Source organism: Grampus griseus (assembly GCF_964374135.1).
Source record: "Grampus griseus genome assembly, chromosome: 9".
Lineage (NCBI taxonomy): Eukaryota > Metazoa > Chordata > Mammalia > Artiodactyla > Delphinidae > Grampus > Grampus griseus.
In genome coordinates, this window is record NC_139003.1 from 55,288,320 (window position 1) to 55,310,260 (window position 21,941).

Below are 21,941 nucleotides of genomic sequence, written 5' to 3' on the forward strand. Positions count from 1 at the left end.
TCTGTATGACAGACTCTAGGTCCATCCACGTCTCTACAAATGACCCAATTTCGTTCCTTTTTATGGCTGTGTAATATTCCGTTGTATATATGTACCACATCTTCTTTTTCCATTCCTCTGGTGATGGACATTTAGGTTGTTTCCATGTCCTGGCTATTGTAAATAGTGCTCCTGTGAACATTGGGGTGTATGTGTCTTTTTGAGTTATGGTTTTCTCTGGTATATGCGCAGTAGTGGGATTGGTGGGTCACATGGTAGTTCTATTTTTAGTTTTTTTAAGGAACTTCCATACTGTTTCTCCAAAATGGCTGTATCAATTTACATTTCCACCAACAGTGCAAGAGGTTTCCCTTTTCTTCACACCCTCTCTAGCTTTTATTGTTTGTAGATTTTGTGATGATGGCCATTCTGACTGGTATGAGGTGATAACCTCATTGTAGTTTTGATTTGCATTTCTCTAATAATTAGTGATGGTGAGCATCTTTTCATGTGTTTGTTGGCCATCTGTATGTCTTCTTTGGAGAAATGTCTATTTAGGTCTTCTGCGCATATTTTGATTGGGTTGTTTGTTTTTTTGATACCAAGCTGCATGAGCTGCTTGTATATTTTGGAGATTAATCCTTTGTTAGTTGCTTCATTTGCAAATATTTTCTCCCATTCTGAGGGTTGTCTTTTCATCTTGTTTATAGTTTCCTCTGCTGTGCAAAAGCTTTTAAGTTTCATGTGGTCCCATTTGTTTATTTTTGTTTTTATTTTCATTATTCTAGGAGGTGGGTCAAAAACGATCTTGCTGTGATTATGTGATTATGTTTAATTTATGTCAAAGAGTGTTTCGCCTGTTTTTCCTCTACGAGACTTATAGTATCTGCCCTTACATTTAGGTCTTTAATGCATTTTGAGTTTATTTTTGTGTATGGTGTTAGGGAGTGTTCTAATTTCATTCTTTTACATGTAGCATAGAGGATTATGTTATATTCCTTTTCTGTGAGAAGGCAGACTTGGAAGGACATCTGATCTACTAGCCTACTTTCTTATGCATGGTTATGCATCTAAGTCTCCCAGTATAGATTAAATATGTCTATGTCCTATTTTAAGATATACAATAATAGTTTTTCTATTATAAGTAATTTAATCAGTTCAGTTATACAGTTGTATTGAACAATGTCTTTTTGCTCTCTGCTTTACACCAATTCTCAGTCCAGTGAAGGAGGCACTGAAATTCCGATTCAAGGCAAAATAAAACCGTGGTACTTAATGTTTTACTTAATACCACTTTATGTATTTGAATCAATTAAGCCTTTTGAAATAAATATTTAATTATTTAACTGTTAATAGATACTGAAAGAATAATATTAAGATACAAAAGGAAAAATTAAATCCTCTGCTAAGAAATATAGTACGAAGACTAGTAAAGCAGAGTTAAGAATTTTGCTGGTGTTATGTGTAATTTCTATTTAATTAGTTTTTATATTTTTGTGTTTGGCAGTGATGTGCTAGTCTTAGTAACAAAATTAGGAAGATCACTAGTATCATTTGGGGGCACTTAGATTCACTTTGCATCTTGAAGGAAATATTGAATTAATAGAATTTATAATTTAAAACTGAAGAAGATAATGTCTTTAAAATACTGACACCATGTTCCATACGTAAGAATTTTTCTGATGTTTCTTCAGATTTTTAATGAACGTATTATTGTAAAAACTAAAATGAACTTTTGAAATATTTCTTTTATGTCTTATTTAATATAACAAAAAGCTCAGTTTTAATCTGATTATGAAGGAACTCTTGCTTTTCAATTTTTATATATGACCTTTTGTTGTGAGCAGTAGCACTTGTAATCTGTTTGCAGCCCTCAAGTCTGAACTTGTTTAGAGTTTAAACATGTGTGGACTTGTTAACTCTCTAAAAAAATAAATAATTGACTTGCTAATTTTTGCTTCCTCGTAAGAGCAACCTAGTTTATGAAATTGAAGGGAAATTTTGAGCCAATGTGAAATCGCTTGAACTTGAGTGAATATTAGACTAGTTCATAAAAATGAGTTCCCCTAGGATGTGTTGAAAGAAGAGGTCCTTTAGGTCTACACTCTGATGGTTCAGTAATAAAATACATGTACCTCCCCCTTAGAAGACCAGGGACTAAATGTTACTTGCTGCAGATTTTTTTGGAGCAGTGTGTTGTTACAGCAAGAATACTGGATTAGTATGAGGAGATCCTTGTTTTAGCTCACTGTGACCTTGAGCAAGTCTCTTAGCCTCCTGGGGCCTCACTTCAGTTTACTCATCTGTTAAGTGTAAGAGTCACACAAGAGTCAGTGGTTTCCATTTGGAACGCCAGAGATCTTCAGGCCACTGGGGCAGGGGAATGCTCTATCCTGTCACCCGCCCTGCTTAAACTGAGAAGCTTGTTGCTATCTGTATGGAATGAACATGGTAAAATCCATAAAAAAAGTGACTGAAGACCTTTTGAATAACCATCATCTACCATGTTTAAGACACAGATCTGAGTGGTTGGCCAATCTGAAATCATGATTCTGTTCACCAAACTGGTCATTCTGAGATTTCTATTGGCATTTTATGAAATTGCCCTGCCAATTTATCTTTTTCTTGCCAAAGACTAGTTATAATAAATACAGTACAAGTTTGATGTTGTTCTCATTCCTTTATTTCACTGGAATAAACAAAGTTCTGTATCTTCATTGGAACATATTTGATTATTTTTATTCGTTTGTTTATATCTTCAAAATGTTATCAGTAAAATACATTAAGCTGGTTCACATCTTCATATTTTCTAGGTACTTTAATGTCTATTTTTTTATTAGCCATTTAAAAAACTAACATTCAGTGGCTTTTTTTTTTTTTTTTTTTTTTGCGGTACGCGGGCCTCTCACTGCTGTGGCCTCTCCCATTGTGGAGCATAGGCTCCGGACGCGCAGGCTCAGCGGCCATGGCTCACGGGCCCAGCCTCCCTGCGGCATGTGGGATCTTCCCGGACCGGGGCACGAACCCGTGTCCCCTGCATCAGCAGGCGGACTCTCAACCACTGCGTCACCAGGGAAGCCCTTCAGTGGCTTTTTATAAGCCATTTTGTTTTATATATCCTTTGTATTTTGTGTTTGAGATTTGCTCCCATGCAATATATAGTATCTTCAGGTTTTTTCCTCACCGTGGATTCCTTCTCTGTACCCTAAAACATGCTGATACCTTCATAATTTAAAAAAAAATTGTTTTTTCTTAGCTTTGCTCCCCCCTTAAGGTAAACCGCAACAAACTCTATGTGAGATTAGACCAGCTCTTGCTTCCACCAGCTTTGGTTTCTGTTTCTATAGTACCAAAGCTGTTCTCTCTAAGGACAGCAGTGACCTTCTGATTGTCACATCCAGTAGCATCTTCTCAGTCCTTGTCCCGTTTGACTTTCTAGACAAATAACATTATTGAAGTCTCTCTCTTTCTGAAACATCCTCTTCTTGTCTCCTGGAACATCTCTTTCCTGTCTTTCTCTGACTTTTTTTTTTACACAGGTTCTTCTGTTGGCTTATGCTCCAACCGTTGTTTGTCCTCTTCTCACTAAATATTGCTCCTAAGGCAAATGTGTCTACTTCCAGGGTTCAACTCTCACCTTTCTACAGTGACTCCTAAGTCTCTACAGACCCATATTTCCAGAAGTTGACTTCTCTCCTCCACATAGCCCATTAACACTTCAGACTAATCATTTTTCATGCTTACTCTGTATACTTTCTCTTAATTCTTTAATATTTCTCTTAATGACTCTTCTGTCCTCTAAGAATCATCTAAGCTGGAAACCCAGAGTCATCTTTTACTACTTTTCTTTCTCTCTTGTCTTATACATTCAGTTTTTTCCAACCTGTGACCAACCCCCGTCCGCCTTTAACATTTCTTATCTGGGCAATTGAAATAGTATTCTAACCAGACTCTTCTTCTCCAACCCTTCCTCTGCATTGCTGCAGTTTGCTTCCTGATTCACACATTTGATATTATCTTCCTGCTCAAAAAACGATTTACTTCCCCATTATTTATAACAAAAAAACCCAGGTTCCTGAAAAATTTAAGACCATTCACAACTTGGATCCAGCCTACTTTCTAGCAACCTTTTTTCTGCTCTCTCCCCTACCTCATCCTTTCTTCGCCACATACTTGCACACCACAAAGCTGCTTTGATTGCCCATCGTATCAGACTATCATCTTTCCTCAGATTTTTCAGATTCTCTGTATCCATTAAAAGGAAGTGTCCCTAGAATGCATTTAATTCCTTAGATAAAGGTGCTATATTACATAGGTATTTTTAGTTTTTTTAACACCAGTTGTAAACTAATACTTCTTGCTTCCATAACTTCATCAAAAATATCATTTAGGGCTTCCCTGGTGGTGCAGTGGTTGAGAGTCCGCCTGCTGAGGCAGGGGACATGGGTTCGTGCCCCGGTCCGGGAAGATCCCACATGCCGCAGAGCAGCTGGGCCCGTGAGCCATGGCCACTGAGCCTGCGCTTCCGGAGCCTGTGCTCCGCAACGGGAGAGGCCACAACAGTAAGAGGCCCGCGTACCGCAAAAAAAAAAAAAAAAAAAAAATCATTTATTTTCTAGACCACATTAATTTTATTTACTGGCTTTGTAATAAACATTGTACTATATCTGAACTTATTTTGAATTCTAAGATCATTTTGAACTCATGAATATTTATAAACTGTTAATCCCTATTATTAAGACATTCAGTTTTGAATATGTAGAATAATGTAAGTAAATACCAGTCTAGTTGTTGTTTTTCAGTTTTGAAAATAAAAATGCAAAATGAAATTGTATCTGCTGCTACACTAAGAATTAGACAAAACTATGTAGTAGCAAACATTTAAAGTTATTTTCTCTAGGGACTTCCCTGGTGGTCCAGTGGTTGACTTTGCCTTCCAATGCAGGGGATGTGGGTTCGACCCCTGTTGGGGAGCTAAGATCCCACATGCCTCACTGGCCAAAAAACCAAAACATAAAACAGAAGCAGTATTGTAACAAATTCAATAAAGACCTTAAAAAAGAAAAAAAGGTCCACACAATGTCATTTTCTAGAATGCAGTTTTGGATTCTTCAGCCAGTGATTTACACAGAGGAGGTGCTTAGTGAATGTTGAATTGTGCTGGGACTTCCCTGGTGGCACAGTGGTTAAGAATCCACCTGCCAATGCAGGGTACACAGGTTCGAGCCATGGTCCGGGAAGATCCCACATGCTGCGGAGCAGCTAAGCCCATGCGCCACAACTACTGAAGCCCAGGAGCCTAGAGCCCTTGCTCCACAACAAGAGAAACCACCGCAGTGAGAAGCCCACGTATTGCAACAAAGAGTAGCCCCCGCTCGCTGTAGCTAGAGAAAGCCCGTGCGCAGCAACAGAGGCCCAAGGCAGCCAAAAATAAATAAATAAAATGTTGAATTGTGCTGAGTTCAGATCTTGTATCTGAAACCACATCTGATATCATTACTACATGAGACTGAGAGACTTCCATATGACACCAGCTACTTTAGCAAGACTTTTTAATAAATAGCTCTTATTCTCCTGGGTGATTGTATCATACTGAATGTTTATTCCATGTACTTTGGAAATTACAATTTCTTGTGACTTTAATTTGTTAAATTTGTACAGTTACTGATAAGAAATATGTACTACTTGTAGTAAAAGAATAGGTGATTCCTCTTCAGGAAATTTCATTGTTCAATTGTAGCATGCTGCCCACAGATAAGTACTGTATCCCCTGGCAGTGATAAATAACATATGCTTTTATTTCAGTTTAGAGAAAACACTTCTAAAGCTTTATCTTCTGCCCATGTAAACTCAGTTTTCTTTACATAAGAAAAAAAGACTAGTGTGGAAACACAAGTCCATAGTTAAAATTAGAAATGCTTATTAGTCTAACCTTTTCCCAGGATAGCTATTACAAAAGTAGCAAGTTGCAAAAAGATTTTAGTCCCTTTTACTGTCTAGCCAAGCAGGTGATGCTGCCCAGTATAGTGCTTAGAAATCAAAGGGTCTGCTCCATGCAAAATCAAGCACTTCTGTCGTTCCATACACCTGGAATATCCCATTGCACAACGTTTTCTTTTCATGTTGTTGTTTAGATATTTGTTTTTCATTACACCATGTGTAATGTCCTTGCGGATAGGAACCAAATCTTGCCACCTATGTGTCTCCATTACTTAGTAAACCCTACGCGACGAGCATTTAGTAAATATCCTTTGAAAGGTGTTTTAAATTTTTTATTAAAGAAAAAATACTAATTATCCCAAATATTAATTTCTGCCAAGCACTATTAGCTAGCATGGCATTATTCTTCCCCTTCTTATACGTGGTAGGTTATCAAATAATATTACATTCTGTATTTGCCTATTTTATTTGTTTTGTTGCAGTGTTAACTAAGATAGCTTATAGTTCCAATGATTTCAAGTTTTAATTTGATTTTATTTTGTAACCTTTTTTTTTTACTATAATTATTATAATTGATTTATACCTTTAAAATAGTGTTATTCTGGTTACAGATGAATCTAAACCCTCTTATTCTGGAAGTGATATACCAAGGAGTGACAGTAGCATGTGGTCCAAAGTAACTGAGGAAGGAACGGAGCTGTCACAGCAGCTCATGAGAAGTGGCTTTACTGGAAATGAAATAGACCCTGAAAATGAAGAACTTATGCTGAACATTAGCTCTCGACTACAAGCGGCAGTTGAAAAACTCCTAGAAGCCATAAGTGAAACTAGTAGTCAGGTAACCTCCTTACGTTGCTAATATATACTGAGTTGGAAATAAGTTTTCTTTTAAGCCGGGGAACGAGGACTAAATGTTTTCTCTTTACTGTCTCACAGAAATCTAGTTTGGTTCCTCTTTAATAATTGTTTGTCTTTGTGACAACCAATTGCTGATGGAGTCTTTAAATTCTGAAATTCAATGTTTTAATTTTCAGATTTTTCTAGACTCTTACACATTACTTTTTTTGATACCAAAAGAGATTTTAACTTTACCATTGTATGAAATACTCCATTATAATATATTTTATTTATTTGAAGGAATAGTATAAGGAATCTCTATAGCAAACCGTGTGCTCAAGTATGTCATAGCAGTACTATTAAAATAACAGATCAAGCCTACCATTCCTTCCTGTGATTTTTACATTCTTTTCACAAATATGATTAGAATACCTCACTTTACTACCTTGGTAGGAAACTAGAGTGAGGGACGGTTTCTACATTGAAGTATTGTTTTCATAGAACTTTTGAGAGTATATACCATCGTATTTATACCTTAACTTGCAACTTTCTCTGTCTATAAAATTTTTATACCCTGTATAGTAATTGTCTCTTAAGTACTCTATGCAGAATTTTAAAAATTGTTTGCTGTTTTAAAATGAAGTAATTTCACTTATTTTAAGAATACTTAATTTAACTGTAGAATCACAACTCTCATGTTAATCAAATGAGTGCTTTATTGTCCTAAGCTACAGGGCCAGTATTATTAACATTTTTTCACTGGTATCTTTATTCAGAGTATTCTAGATCCCATGTGCATTTTAAACAAAAGTTGAGAAGTTGAAAGAGTATCTTTGATCTCTTGCTATTTCTGATGTCTGGCCTCCATTGATGCTACTTTTTTTTCTTTAAGAAATTATTCTGTTTCTGCAGTAGCAATGACTATTGGATGCTACTCTCCTTAGTAAACTGAGCCAATTCTGGCATTTTCAACTGTTGCTTTTCAGCACTTTTAATGCTTGAATATGCATCATAATTATTCCTTTTATCCTGTGAAAGTCATACAGCTGATTCTATACTGAATTTCCACATGATCTTGCTTTTTTTTTCTTTTTTGCTTATTTCAGCCACATTGGTATTTAATTTCTGTTTTTATCTTTTATACCATGAAAACAGCTGTTAATACTTTTCCTTTTTTGACCACTATTAAATACTTTTGACCTGGATCTTGAGCTCTGTTAATACTGTTGCTACTACCTGATACTCATTGTAATTTATTGACAATCTAGTTAATGCAATATATTTGTCATTTGACACGGAAAAAGGGTATACAAATCAGAAGCGATCAGTGGTTGGACTTGTTCCTACAGGCTACTGAAGAGAAACTTTCCCCATAATCCATTAACACTGTCAGCAGACAAATGCGGGAGATACACCTGAAACAGTCAGTCTTCCAGGCTAAGATTACAGCTTATCAGATCTGCTTCTGTGTCCAGGTAGTGAGGTACAGTAGGAGCCTGATGGTTCTCCATTTGTTAAATACTAAAGCGGCAATATGTAGATTTTACTGTATTGTTTCAGTTTAAATATCACTGAATAGATCACAGAAATTTTGCCCAGAGCAGTAAGTAGTTCTCAAAGTGTGGTCTCTAAAGCAGCAACATAAGCACCACTAAAGACTTGTTCTGAATGTAAATTCTCAGTCTCCACCCCAGACCTACCAAATGATGGGGCCCCAAAACCTGTGTTTTAACAAGTCCTTTAGGTGATACTGATACAGACTAAAGTTTGAGAACCACTGACCTAGAAATTATTATTATAATATTCACATTATTCTAGCGGAATTTTGAAGTGTTCTACTAATATCTGTTATATAAAAGGTTGAAGTAGTTGTTGACACTTGATATAAAAATCATTTTTCTTAGATGAATTATATTTTTGAGGCAGTGGGAATAGGAGCTCTGTAAGATTTTCTTTAAACTTAGTTCAGTTACTACTCTTCCATGGAGAGATGTTGAAAGACATTGACTTCTTCAGAATATTCTCATTAATAACTAAAATTATTTTGAACATGATGAATATTTTTAACAGTCAGATAGATGCAAAATAATGTGTGGTCCTCTTTGTGAAATGACTAGTATTCCATTTTCTTTTTAATGAGTCATTATTTGGTTCTTCTTCATAATGGAATATTTCCCTTTTATCTTGATTCTTTTTCGCTTGTCATAAAAAAAATCTAAAACAGAACTGACACTGCTATATCTTTTTGCTTGCAGTGAAAGAGAAATTCAGGTAAATAACTCTGCATAGAATACCCTGAGAGTAGAAAAGAGAGCAGTATCTGACAGTTTAGGGAAAGGTAGGAACAAGTAAAGCTTATAGGAGGACTCGATGCTTTGAGATGAGTCACTCATTCATCAAATTTATTGAACACCTGGTATGTAACAATTGCTCTTCTAGATACTGGAGGTACAGCACTGAACAAAATGTACAAAGTCCCTACTCTCACAGAGGTTACAATATAATGGTGGGGACTGATAATAAATAAACATAGTATGCCGGACGGTTGATACCTACTGTGAAGGAAAATAAAATAGGGGAGGTAGAGCATTATGGGGGAAGAGGACATTTTACGTAGGAAAATTAAGGAAGACCTCTCTGATAATGTGATGGTCAGGCATCTACCTTAAGGAAGTATGGGAGACAGCCACATAGGTAAGTTGGGGAAGAATGTTTCAGGCAAAGGAATAGTGAGTACGAGGCCCTGAGGTGGTCATTGAGGTGGTCACGTGCTAGTTCTTTGTGCGGTTGACAAAGAGCCCAGTGTAGCTGGAGCAAGAAGAGTGGGCACAGTGTGGGAGACAAGGTCATAGTGATACCTGGGAACCAGATCACATGGAACTTGGAATTTAATTCTTAAAGAGATGTAGTCATTGGGTACAGTTTTTTAACTTGTCATTTTGAAGTAATTTCAGACTTACAGAAAAGTTGCAAAACTAGCACCGAGAGTTCCCATGTACTCTTCACTCAGCTTTCCCTAATGTTCACATCTTTTGTAACCACACTATAGTTATCAAAACTTAGAAATTAAAAGTGGTACAGTACTATAAACTACAGACTGGATTTTACCAGTTTTCCCACTAATGTCCTTTTTCTGTTCTAGGATCTATTCCAGGATCGCACATTGCATTTAGTTGTCATGTCTTCTTCATCTTCTCCAGACTCTGTTAGTTCCTGAGTCTTTCTTTGCCTTTCATGACCTTGACACTTGAAAAGGACTGGCCAGTTATTTTGTAAAATATCCCTCGGTGTGATTTTGTCTATTTTCTCATGATTACATGAAGCTTATTCATTTTTGACAAGAATACCATTGAAGTTATGTGTCCTTCTCTGTGTGTCAAATCGAAAGGCACATGTCTTATTACAGGTGCTGTTAATCTCGATTACTTGTGGTGTCAGCTGGGTTTCTCCACTGTTTGATACTATGCACATTTCCTGTTTCTCTTTAAACTTCCATCCACTAATCTTAGCATCCATTGGTAGATCTTGCCTGCACAGTTACTACTGTGGTGTTCCAATGGTGATTTTCTATCATCATTCATTCATCATTCCTTCATTTATTGATTGGAATTATTCTGTAAGAGCTGTTTCTTTTTTCTATTATTTATTTACTTATTTTTATTTTTTGCTGCGCACAGGCTTTCTCTTTTTGTGGCAAGTGGGGGCTCCTCTTCGTTGCAGTGTGTGGGCTTCTCATTGCAGTGGCTTCTCTTGTCGCAGAGCACAGGCTCTAGGCACGCAGGCTCTAGAGCGCAGGCTCAGTAGTTGTGGCACACGGGCTTAGTTGCTCTACGACATGTGGCATCTTCCCGGACCAGGGATTGAACCCGTGTCTCCTGCGTTGGCAGGCGGAGTCTTAACCACTGCACCACCAGGGAAGTCCCAAGAGCTGTTTCTTCACTCACATTTATTTACTTAACTAATCGAGTTTCATATGAACTCATAGCTATTAATTTTTTTCAGTGGTTTATAATCCAGTACTACAGTAGTTTGTTTTGTTCCAGCTTTGTCAGTAAGAACTCTTTCAGGTTGGCACTTGTGCACTTTCAAAGTGCTTACTCTTTTGAGCATTTGCACTATCAGAGACTCCAGGCCCATCTTGTATTTTCCCTGCCCCAGCCCTAGAATCAACTACTTCTCCAAGGAATTCAAGTTCCCTTTATTGGAGAAAGATACTTAGAAACCAAGACCTGGGTGCTATATGTGCTTATTGTTAACTAAGGTGTTATGGTCCTCTCAGCAGACAGTTTGAAAATATATGTAGTATATTAACCCTTGCATATATATTTATTTCTGTATCTATCTGCATATATAATAGAAATATAATTTCATATCGATACCTCCAATCCCCATCCAGTACCACAGCATTCTTTCTCCCCTTTCCCCTTTCCTTTGTAACTTTGTTCTCCAAAGGCGAAAAACCAGGCTCTCACAATCTACAGCAGTTTTATTCATTTGTTAACCATTTATACCCATAAAGTAATTTCATACCCATATATACCCATAAAGTAATTTTACAGTTGCTAACCTATATCCCTGTGAAAAACAAATTTACTAACTAGAGTACAGTATTTATGTACAGTAGTTTTGGGTCTTTAGCCGTACAGTATACAATCAAAATACTGTTTTTCAAAGTATCCTAGGTTAACTCTTTTCTCCCCACACCTTTAGTGTGGTTTTGTTATTCACTTTTAATACAATAAGAATTATTTATTATAGTTTTTATTCCATTTTGGGTTCCCCCACACTTTGGTTAATTTTTTAAAAATTTATGTACGGTAAATTTCATTTGTGCGTAGACAGTTCTTTTGGTTGTGACAGATGCATAGAGTTATGTGTCTACCACCACAAACATAATGCAGAACATTTCCATCACCCCAAAATTCCCTGGTGCTGCTCTGTTCTTTTATAGTCAGCCCCTCCTCTACCTCCTGCCCTTGAAAATTACTGGCTGCTTTCTGTCCCTATAGTTTTGTCTTTTCCAGAGTGTCATTAATGAAATCATACATTATGCATTATTTTGGGTCTGGTTTCATTGTCTTAACAAAATACTTACAAGATTCATCTATGTGTGTTAAGTATTTGTTTCTTTTTAGAGCTGAGGAGTATTCCATTGAATGGATGCACCCGTTTGTTTATCCAAAGGACATACAAATTGTTTCCAGCTCCGGGTCATTAGAGATTTTTCAGCAACTGATCTAACTTACATTTACCAAAAGGATCACTTTGACCACCTTGTTAAATATAGACTGGGGGGATGGAGGGGTGCAGGACAGAAGCAAAGAAACCAGTTGGAGAACTTGCCCAGGCTTATAAGTTAGGTGTAAGTTAGAATTTGAATCCAGGCAGTCTGGCTTCAGGGTCCATGCTCTCAACTGCCACTTTTTCTGCCCTTTGAAAATGAAAGGAGTGAATCATTCTGTCAGTTACTGCTGACAGGTCATGTTATAGCCTGAGGAGTAGATTTTAAAATCTTGGGAGGTGTGTGTGTGGGGGTTGTCATTGGTTACTTTACACGAGCAGTTTCAGTGAAGTAATGGAGGTGAAAGCATAATTCAAGAGGAAATGAGAGGGAAAATGAGTCTTTTACGTAAAGACTTACAAGACAAGTAGAAACTAAGTGGGTGGGTCAAGAAGAAAATTTGTGGCAAATGGCATAGCATGTTGGTGTAAACCAGCATGATGTGTTTGAGGATACTGGATAGTTTTGTGTTATAAACATCCAGGGTGGAATGTGGGGAACAGAGGGTAGAAGGATAGCAGTGGTTAGCACATAGTCCCTTGAGGGCTTAGTTAAGGAGTTTTAACTTTATGCTGAAAAGTATGGGGAGTCATTGAAATATTTTTGGTAGAAAATAATAATATCAAATTTGTGTTTTAGAGAGAATTCCTCTGGCAGCAGTGGGGTGAATATATGGGCAGGAAAATAGGAGAGATGCTGAATATGCAGAAACAGGAGACTCTTAAAATATTCCAGTGAAAAGGGATAGAAATCAAGTTAGCGCAAGAGGGAAGTGATTTTAAAACTTGTAGAAGTTGAATTTGATAGAAGTTGGTGTGACATTGAATGTAGGGGATAAGGAAGGGGAGAGGAAACCACACGTGAATCCTTGACCAACTAAGTTGTTGGTGTATTTCCCTTACTGAGTTGGGGGATGCAAAAGAAGTGAATAATGAGTTCAGTTTTAGGTAATCTGAGTTTGAAATGCGTAGAGGGAGAAGATATTCCCTAGAGTCTAGAGTTTGGGAAACTAGATTGGAAGTTGTCATCATTTTAAAGATGTTTGAAACCATGGTTTTCGAGAGTGTACAGAGCTAATTTTTTGTCCTGGTAGAGTGCTGAGATTTAAAAGAGAATAAAGGTAGATAAGTCTACAAAAGATACTGAGAGTGAGAGAGGAAAATGAAGAGAATATCAAGAGAATCAATATCAAGTGTCATAAAAGCCAGATGAGGAGTGATTTTCCATAAGTGTCAGATACCATGGAAAGGTAACAGATGCTGAGGATTTAGTGTCCCTTGGATATTTTAGTATAGGTGTCATCAATGACCTTGATGAGAACAGTTTCATGGAGTTGATAGAGGAGAAATTCAAAATTCAGACATTTACAGAAATAGAGTTGAAGAAATAGAGATAGCAATTTCATGATACCTGGCTGTGAAGGAAACAGGAGACCATTAGCTTGAAAGGGGGAGAATGCTTTTTTTTAAGATTCAAGTGTTTATATTGAGTAGCAATGGAAAAGTTGAAGATGCACATCAGAGGGGATGGGCTTTGTGGAGCCAGATCCTTGGGGTAGGTGAGGGTGGAATCTGGAACACAAGTGAAAGGTGTGGCCTTTGGATCAGAGAGACTCTGCCTCCTTTAAGATTGGTGAGAGAAATTATTGCCAGTGATTGTGGACTTTTGTTTGGGGTTGGGGAGGAGTTTCATTGAAAAGGCCCTGTAGTCTAAGTAAATACTGTCAAATAATCAAGGTTCTTTCCCTTTTTTTTTTTTTTTTTTTTTTTTTTACTGGTTTGGTTTTATATGTTATATAATTTTAGTGGGAAATCATGATTAAGTCTTGTACTTAGTTTTAAGTTTAGGGGCTGCTTTAGGTTGCATAGATGCATCTTGCTTTAATAAAAGAATTAGTAAGCGTTTTCTTTACTAAGTATCAGGGTATCTGCCTTTATAGCCTGGTTTCATAATATCTTTTATGAGTATTTTACTTTATGTATTTGATTTCATAAGTGATTTGCCCAATGGCATGTCCAAATCCATATAATAATGTATTTACTGTGATGGATTTTACTTCTCTTTTGCTGAGACAGGCTGCTATAAATATTGAATATATTCAGGCTTGTATTCAACCTATTGCAATATCTTATTGGTTGGGATGGCTTTTGTTGGAATAGGAGTAAAATTGCTGTAAGTCTAGTCTCAAGCCCTTAGAAAGTTAATCTCTTTAACATGATCTTTATTTAGTAGGGTCTTTGTGGTTCTGCAGAGAAGTTTTATCTTTGAGAGTATGGGTTTAGATTCCTTTTCTTTCTTTTTCTTTCTTTTTGGCTGCTTTACGGTGTGCGGGCTTTTCTCGAGTGGGGGGAGGCTACAGTTCGTTGTGGTGCGCGGGCTCATTGCAGTGGCTCCTCTTGTTGCGGAGCACGAGCTCTAGGTGCGTGGGCTTCAGTAGTTGTGGCACACAGCCTCAGTAGTTGTGGCTCGCGGGCTCTAGAGTGCAGGCTCAGTAGTTGTGGCGCATGGGCTTAGTTGCTCTGTGGCATGTGGGATCTTCCTGGACCAGGGCTCGAACCCACGTCCCCTGCGTTGGCAGGCGGATTCTTAACCACTGTGCCACCAGGGAAGTCCCTGTTTCAGATTCTTGATTCTTGGGTCAGGTAGAAATAGGAATCAGTCTGTTATGTGGAAGTAGTGTTTTAGCAATTAAAGTTTTCCAGAATCCTGAGTTACTGTTTACAGCCATAGGAGATTATTTACCAAGAGATTCTTTCAGGCGTTAGAAGAAAACAGTGAATGAGGAATTTACTCCCAAAGAAATGATTTTTATTATAGGCAACTCTCATGAATTTATTAATAATCATTTTTTAGAATAATGGAACTTAAGGTACTTTTCTATATTTTCTCCAAAAAGGAGCCTTTTTATGAGGATGAAACAGTAGTACTGTAAGTTAAGATTTTGTTTTCTCATTGTTGTATTTTAAAACATAAACTGTGGGCTTCCATGGTGGCACAGTGGTTAAGAATCTGCCTGCCAACGCAGGGGACACAGGTTCGAGCCCTGGTCCAGGAAGATCCCACATGCCGCAGAGCAACTAAGCCCATGGGCCACAACTATTGAGCCTGTGCTCTAGAGCCCACAAGTCACAACTGCTGAGCCCATGTGCCACAGCTCCTGAAGCCCGTGTGCCTATAGCCTGTGCTCCACCACAAGAGAAGCCACTGCAATGAGAAGCCCGCGCACCGCAACGAAGAGTAGCCCCCCACTCGCAGCAATGAAAACCCAGCGCAGCCAAAAATAAGTAAAAAGCAAATAAATTTATTTTAAAAAATAAAAATAAAACATAAACCTTAATAAAGTGTTGAAATACATTTGCCATTAGGTGTTGCTACCAGTGTGTGTATTATAAGCATCAGGGCTCTGTCAGGGTATTGTAGCCAGGATTCAGTCTATTAAGTAACTTAAAAAAAAAAAAATCAAAATACAAAAGAGAGCAACAGAAGTGGTTTACAAGTTGGGGGAAATATTTCTGGGGAAAAGGTTAAATAGCTTGATATTGTACAATTACAGTAAAGCTGAAAACATAACTATACCGCAAATTAATAGCCTTCAAATATACATTAAAATCTTGATTATCTGAAACCAGGGGATAATGAGCTAGTCTGGATAATTAAAAGGGTGTCCTCTTAAAAATTGAAATTATTTTAACTTTTTTTGATTGCAAAGGGTTTTATGTGCTTTCTAAAATTTAAAAAAAATATATAATTTGAATTATTCCAATTCAAAGTAATCTATCTGGACATCAATACATATAATATACCATCAGTTAATACACTGTTTTGGGGAGAGCTATTTGCCCCTATCTTAAATCGTCTTTACTGCTGTTTTGAGTCTTTTCCTCCTTTAATTTTACTCTGTTTTCTTTGTGGTTAGTTTCTTAACCTTGACTTATATTCCTGGTTATAAGGGGGTACACCTTACTTATAAATTTTCTTTTACATGAGTAAACACAGGTTTTACATGCTTTCAAAAGTAGGGGAAAAAATAGACTATAATTTGAATTATTTTAATTCAGGGTCACCTTTCTGAACATTTAATGTAGTATGCCATCAGTTAATGTACTGTTATGAGGGCTATTTGCCCCATTCTAAGTCATCTTTTTTTTTTTTTTAAACAGAGAACAGGAGTATTTATTTATTTTTAAATTTATTTATTTATTTTGGGCTGTGTTGGGTCTTCATTTCTGTGCGAGGGCTTTCTCTAGTTGTGGCAAGCGGGGGCCACTCTTCATCGCAACGCGTGGGCCTCTCACTGTCGCAGCCTCTCGTTGCGGAGCACAGGCTCCAGATGCGCAGGCTCAGTAGTTGTGGCTTACGGGCATAGTTGCTCCGCGGCATGTGGGATCTTCCCAGACCAGGGCTCGAACCCGTGTGCCCTGCATTAGCAGGCAGATTCTCAACCACCGCGCCACCAGGGAAGCCCCCCCTAAGTCATCTTAATCTGCGGCTTTTTTGAGTCTTTTCCTCCTAGTTTTCTCTTTTCTATGTAGTTAATTCTTGGCTGGACCTTAATGTTTCTATTTATAAAGGGATATGTCTTACTTTCAGGGTTTTGTTTTTGCTTCAAATAAGAGAAATTGAACACCAGGTTATGAAAATAAACTTATTCTCAGAGGGAGCTGGGAAAGAGTATTTTGAGAGGTGTTTGATATGTTGAACATGGGTCCAGCCAGCTCATAAAGTGAACATCTAGGATGTTGATGATTTTGTATCTGCTGAAGCCCCAGTAAAGTCAGATTTAGCTGCACCAGTGGTGGGGTTAGATCTCCATCTTGTGTAGATGTTATGATTGTTTCACAGACTAACTGGAGGCGTCACATAAGAAACCATAATAAACAGAAATTTGTCATTGCCTAGTCCGGAATTCTAGGAAGCAGCTGCCCCCCCGCTACCCCAAACCATATCCCTGTAGATTCTGAGCTTTCCGTAGAAAATCTTATTTTCTCTGCCCTAATTGTTAACTTACTGTGAAGGGTTTGAGTATTGACTCCTTTAAAGATATTTTGTATAGTGAAAGTGGCTATAAAATTGATTTTTGTTGATGTGCTTACTTTAGTGTGGGTTTTTCCATAGTAAATAAAGGTTTTGTGAGTTAAGGATATGTAGTTACTGGGTAGAGAAAAGACCACAGTGAAAGATTTTTCATTTATTTAAAACAACTTTCACTATTGAGGATTTTTAATATTAAAAAGTATGTTGTTCATCTTTTAAATTCTGAGAAGCTGTTTTATTCACTATTGCCGAGGTTTCTGGAGCTGCCAAAAGGCCATTATACACCACTTGTGCTTTTAATTTTTAGTCAGAGTTCATAGGATACCTTAAGTGGTATAATTACCAATTATTATACACAGTGCAGCTTTTAAAAAGAGGGGTTTTTTTTCCTTAAGAATTACTCTGTAACCAATTGAGTGTGGAAATAGTTCATAACCGATGTTATAAACTATGTTTAGTTATGTAAACTATGTTTAGTTTTAATGACTACTCAAAAGAATGAGGAAGTATCAAAAGGAAATACTTAGTTTTCCAGAAATAGTTATGATTATTGGATATAGTTGAAGAACTAATTGGTAATGTGGACTCAAACCTACTTGTTTTCACATTTTTAAATTAAAACGATTTTTTAATGGAATGGAAAAACACTAGCTTATCTTAGAAGCATTATAAACTTATCTAGATATCCTTTTCAGAGCTCTGACGTGGAACTTGGATCCTGTTAGGCAGGCTTTTTTGTGGGTGTATGAATTCAGATTCCACCTGTCAGTGTACCTATAGGTAAAGACATTAAATCACACCCTCTGTTCTGACCTTTCCCCACTGACTAGAATTCTTTGGCTCAGTGTGAGAGGCTATTTGAATAGCTCAGTTCAGAAGAGCACTTTGTGAAGCAGCAAGAACAAGGGAAATAATGTTGCAACTACGTTTTTTAAGACTGCTACTATGGAGAATTAAAACTTGACTTTCCCTACCAGGTTCTGCTTGGAAGGCTTTTATTTCCACAGACATATTTTGATGCCGGAGGCAGTTTTATTGCTTAGCTAATTAGATATTTATATTTTTATTCTTCCATTCTTCAACAGTTTAGTAATTATTCTAATTAAAAACGTGTTTGCTTGCTTTTAGTTTTGTTTTTTTGTTTTTGTTCTGTTTTTTTTTATGGAGATCTAGTTCTTTTTAGATTTCTGGGTTTTTTCTTTTGTCGTTTAGTTGTATGAATTAATTTTATAATGTTTGATAGTGCTAAGGAGAAATTTTCATACTGCTGTGGTATATCTGGATAAACTAAACAGAACTTTTTTAGTGTAGTGGAATATTGGTACAGCAAGTGAGGAAAATTAGCAGCTACAGCTTCTAGAATGGATTCTTACAGGACCCATTTGGCAACTGTCAAACTTAGTGGCTCGTGGTTGGAAGAACAAGATGAAGACATTTATGAGGTTGAATCTCGGGTGCCTTTACCACATCCTTTTCCTCTATGTGAACATTTGGATGAAAATAACTCAGTAATTGTTAATACTTCTATTTTTCATTTTATTCATAAAAGAAATGGGCATATATTAAAGCTTATTTCCAATATTTCCCTGCCTACCCCTCCTTATTCAGTAAGTATAAAAATTTGGTTTTTTATAGTTTTATTTTATGCTTTCAGTTTTTTATACATTTAGTTTAAAACTGTAATGAGAAATGAACTTTAAGTGTCTTTGGTAAGGGTAAATGGAATAGAATCTTGTTTTCTTCTTGTTTGGTGTGTTACTACTCATTCATCCTGTAATGATTAATGTATTGAAGGGCTAAATTTTGTCCACAAGCCCCAACTTGGCTACGTTTTTCATTCCAGAAAGCAGAATGAGATAATATTTCAGTTCTCCCATACCAGGCAAGCTGTTTAAAAAGATCCTGCTTGTCCTTAAGAATCTTACTTCTGTATGTTTATGATGCCAATGCTGAGTAAAAATGGAATGATTATATTTGAAGGAATAGGCATTGTCATACCTAAAACAGCTAAGTGAATTGTCATTGAGCCAATTAGGAAATGTTTACAGTCATATGGCATATTGCCTGTAGTTCCGGAAAGGAAACCTGGATTCTTATTTCAGTTTTCTTGCTAACTCCCTAAGGAGCTTATTTTTAATATGCCTACTAATCCTATGAGGAAATTCCTTTTTCTGCTTTTTATGTGAAATGTATGTTATAAGCAGTGTTAAGGGTATTTAGCATAGTTAGTATTTCAGGTTCATTTGACACTTAAATGTTGTGAATGATTCACTACAAGTTAGTATGTTATTTGCCACTTTTTGTGACTTTTATGGCTTTATTTATATGTACTAGCTAGTATTTAACAAGACAGATGCTTTCAGAATAGTTTTGTTACCTCCCCTAAAGCTTTTATATTAAAATGACAGATTATTTACTAATGATACATACTTTTAATGTAGTAAGTTTATTAAATTATGTGAAAATATTGAATATGATATTTTTATATATTTCACATTATTCAGTATTAGGTTATAGGTATTATATAAATATTAGGAATAAACTGTACCTTAACTGGATGGAAGAGGTTTTTTAAGTATAATGTATTTAAATAAATATTTGAAGGAATCTCTTATTCCAATAAATGTGGGTGCCATCTTCTATAATAAGTGAAATTTGTTTCCTAGATCTACTCTATTTGAGTCCCAGCTTTTTTGTTTTACTTTGTAAAACTGAAGTTATTTCTTGTGGTTTCATAGTAATATTTAAATGCATCTTAAAGCAGGTTTAGATCTTGTCGGATATATAGAAGCCGACTTATTTTTCTTACCTAAAGCAAGTGTTTATTTTGTTGTAAGTGCATTGTTGTATTTGTACAGTAAATTTGAAAAAGGAAAAAAAAACTCATATCCTAATTAGTTAGAGCTATGAACTCTTTTAGAGATTTCATATATTTCAAGCAACCATTTTACAATGTACAGGAAAAAAATTACATATGTACATGTGAAAGCAGTTGATTTATTTTTTAAATATAGGCTGTGACTAAGTTCAGGAGCAAGGCTTTTTATAAATTAGTTCATATTTTATGGTCATTTTTTAATTTTAAAAATTAATGTATACTGGTTATCCACATTTAAAGGAAAATAGTCTTTTGCCAGTCAAAAGTAAAAATATATATAAAGTTTTATCTCTGTTGAGGTAACAACATATTATTACAGATATTTTAGGAAATATTTTGTGATTAAAATACATGCTTAATTTTCCATTATGAATCTTAAATGTGTATGCATATTATTTTCAAGTAATGGGTTGTGAATGATATTTAAAACATCATATTAAAACAAGAATAATTGCACAATAGATATGTGAGATACTGATTTATCCAACCACAAAATGGTACCACAAAAAGCTTTACTTAGTAACTCTAAAATCTATTTGCTATGGTAAATTTTAAAATGCTATGGTAAAGTTTTTTTAAATGTAATGGTTTTAATATTAAATACCAGAAACATTTGTGCTCAGTTTTTCCCCATGTAGTTGTTTTAATAAAAACAGATAAAGCAGGTGCTAGCAGTAAGAAGCCCAGAAAACTAAAGCAGAGATAGTGCTTTTCTGCAATTTCATGCAGCTGATAACAGTGATCACTGTTTTTGAGCGCTTTGGCCTTGAGCCCGTACTTGACTGTCATCTTAAAAATTGTTTAAGAATGTGGTCAGTATATGCCAATAACAGCATTTTAAGGAGGCTGTGTTTATAGATAATGCGTCTATAGTCTAAGGTTTTGAAAATAAACTGAATATTCAGAGTCTTGTAGATGTTTCACAAATGGACAGAAGTATAAAGCTTTTAGTTAAAATATGGGTTAAACTTCATTTTGTTGTGCCACTATGATTTTATTCATTGATGGCATTGCATTAATCATTTATTATTAGTTCCCCACAGTGTACAGCAGGAGTCGCAGTCAATAAGTGTTAAATACAGAAAACATAAAGCCTATCATAGAACACGTAGTTACATAAAATTCTTTACCAAATACAAAAAGAACCTGTGTATTATTAATTTTATATGTCTTTTCATATGATAGCATATAGATCTAGTGATGTAAAGTGGTTTATTTTCAAAAGAAGCTTTTTTTTTTGTTCAATAAAGTTAGAATACATATCTTATGGAAAGTTGTACACAGCTAATCTACTTACCTACTGATTTACCCTACCTACTAGTACTAGCATGCACTAGAAATATTAAATGACTACAATTCAACAGTATATCTTTATTTTCAGTTAAATTTCTTTTTTTTTTTTTTAAACTTTAATAGGGTATGACACTGGTATTCTTAACACTTTGTCTTCCTTCACATCTACTTTCCCTCTTTGTTTAGCTGGAACATGCGAAAGTTACACAGACAGAATTGATGCGTGAGTCATTTAGACAGAAACAAGAAGTGACAGAGTCCCTTAAGTGCCAAGAAGAACTGCGAGAGCGCCTTCATGAGGAGTGCAGGGCCAGAGAACAGCTGGCTGTGGAGCTCAGTAAGGCTGAGGGTGAGCACCCTGCCATTGGCAACTGAGAGTGGAGAAATTTCAAGTCTAAAAATAAATTGTGGTGCAAGCCAGGTTTGGAAGCCACCAGTCTACTTTTAATTTCAAATGCCCATTGAAAAGTAGTTATAGTTTGTCTTCAGAATTCCTCTAAGCAGTTTTTAAAACTATATATATATTTTTAATTTTAAAAAGTACTTAGTAGAATTATAGAAAGTATTTAAAATTTTAGAAAATGCAGAAATGAACGATAGTGAATTGTTACCATAATCCCACCATAAGACAGCTGTTATAATTTAAAGATGAGGAGACTGGAGCAAAGAGGTGCTAATAAATTGTTCAGTCACCACTAA

General features: G+C 36.0%; 1 protein-coding gene across 1 annotated transcript in view; it reads left to right on the plus strand.

Moving 5' to 3' along the window:
- The window catches only part of AKAP9 (A-kinase anchoring protein 9), a 144,784-nt gene that overhangs the window by 82,756 nt on the left and 40,087 nt on the right, over window positions 1-21,941 (plus strand). Inside the window, exons 22-23 of the mRNA XM_082661502.1 lie at window positions 6,531-6,757; window positions 21,429-21,591. Of these exons, the coding sequence (XP_082517628.1) occupies window positions 6,531-6,757; window positions 21,429-21,591 (390 nt within the window). The remainder of the gene's footprint in view (window positions 1-6,530; window positions 6,758-21,428; window positions 21,592-21,941) is intronic.